The following is a 1,595-nucleotide window of genomic DNA, read 5'->3' as shown; positions in this document are numbered from 1 at the left end:
CGACCGCTGGGCTTCCATCCGCTGGCACTGGAGGGGTGAGAAGGGCGTAGGTGAGGGGCCTGAGAGGAGCCAGGGCTGGTGCAGGGGTGTATAGGAACACTGGGATGGGATGGGGGTAGGGGCTGCTGATGGGGCAGATGCCCAGAAGAGGGGCGGGCCCAGAAAACAGGGCAGAGACCAGGAGGCCTGGGCATCTCACCTGGTGGCTCAGGATGGTGCTGTAGAGCTGCTCCCTGTCCTCCAGAGGCCGGGGTGGGGCAGGAGCCAGGCCTGGGGGCTTTGGAGGGGCACAGAAGGTGGCCCTCTGCTCCTCTAGGCGGCGGGACTGGGCCTCAGCCACCAGGTCCAGAAGGAGCTCAGTCTGCAGGGAGATCAGGGAGGCCGAGCGGGGTCCCAGGGCTGGGGAGAGGAGGGGAGCTCACAGACCCGGAGAAGTTGCAGACCAGAGCAGTGGGGCGTAGGGCAGGAGCTCTGGGTCAGAGCAGAGGGGCTGAGAGAGGGTGCCCAGAGGAGGGGGAGAGGGCTCGTGATGGCCCACACCTTGACGTGGTGTTGGGATGTGGGCACCAGGGGTGGGGGCTCCCTCGTGAGTGGGGGTACCTGTATGGCGGGCCCCCGGAGGAGGAGGGGACGGAGGAGCAGATCGCCAAGGCCGAGTGGTGGAGTTCAGAGGGGGCCAGCCCTGCTCATCCCGAGAGGGGCCCTGTGCCAACAGATGTCCGTTCCAGTGACGCGGGGTACGTGGAAGGAGTGGGGTGGGCAGGGGGCTAGGGCAGGGCCGTGTCCTCTGCATCTGTTCTTGCCTCCATGTGCCCAGGGTTCCCAGGTCCTGTATCCACTGGGACTCGTTCTCTACCCCGAGTTCTGTCACCTCCCTCACCTCCCGGTGCCAGCCTCCCCACCGGTGCCCGGTGCCCGGCTCACCTCACCATCCTCTTCTTCCTGCGGTCTCTCGGCCTCCATCCCCTGGAGGGAGAAGCTGAGGGGGAAGGGTAGCTGGGATTTGGGAGGAGGGCCGGAACCTTGGGTTCCTGAGGGCAGTGGGGGCTGGAAGGGGTGGGGGTGAGCTGGGGGCTGGATGTCTGGGTACTGAGCAGGAAGCTGGGTTCCTGGTCAGCCCCCCCACGGGCCCCGCCCATCCCTGTCAACTTCCTCCATTCTCTTTTCCCACCCAGCTGGGTTGACCTCTCTCGCCCCAGGGGAGCATGGGGACTGGGAAAAACTCCTCTCCTTGCAGAAGTGGAGTGGGGTCACGGCGGGAAGGACTCCTGGACTTGTCATCTCCAGAGCTTCGGGCGGACCCCAACCCCCAGTTCTGCTCCCTCCACCCCTACCTCCCCTTCAGCTGTCAACACAGGAACTAGCTACACAGGAAGTGGTTTCACTCCTTAGAATCCCCCTCCCCCTCCCCCAGGTCCTTTCCTTCCCTGAGAGAGACCCTAATGTAGGATTTGGGCCTCCCCAGCTTCCTTCAGACTTGGGGACTGGGAGGGCCATGGTTCCATTGGCAGTGGGGACTCAGACCCAGGGATATCCGCTCTCAAATGTGTACATACCACCCTAGCCCTGGGTCCAACACACAGTCAGTCTTCAGT

The 1,595-nt window shown here is 64.5% G+C and overlaps 1 protein-coding gene across 1 annotated transcript; it reads right to left on the bottom strand.

The window, feature by feature from the left end:
* Positions 1–3: 3 nt before the first annotated feature.
* On the bottom strand, positions 4–1,356 carry LOC102503323 (G-protein-signaling modulator 3-like; the record flags this gene model as incomplete). The annotated part of the gene is made up of 4 exons (XM_006160952.3): positions 925–1,356; positions 601–703; positions 200–399; positions 4–27 (listed from the first exon to the last, which is right to left on the bottom strand). Coding segments are annotated over exons 1-4 (366 nt in total), but the record flags the coding sequence as incomplete, so codon positions are not given.
* Between the last annotated feature and the right edge of the window lie 239 nt (positions 1,357–1,595).

The sequence above is a fragment of the Tupaia chinensis genome, unplaced genomic scaffold (genome assembly GCF_000334495.1).
Source record: "Tupaia chinensis unplaced genomic scaffold, TupChi_1.0 Scaffold135371_1, whole genome shotgun sequence".
Taxonomy (NCBI): domain Eukaryota; kingdom Metazoa; phylum Chordata; class Mammalia; order Scandentia; family Tupaiidae; genus Tupaia; species Tupaia belangeri.
This window is presented reverse-complemented; position numbering and strand designations above follow the sequence as displayed.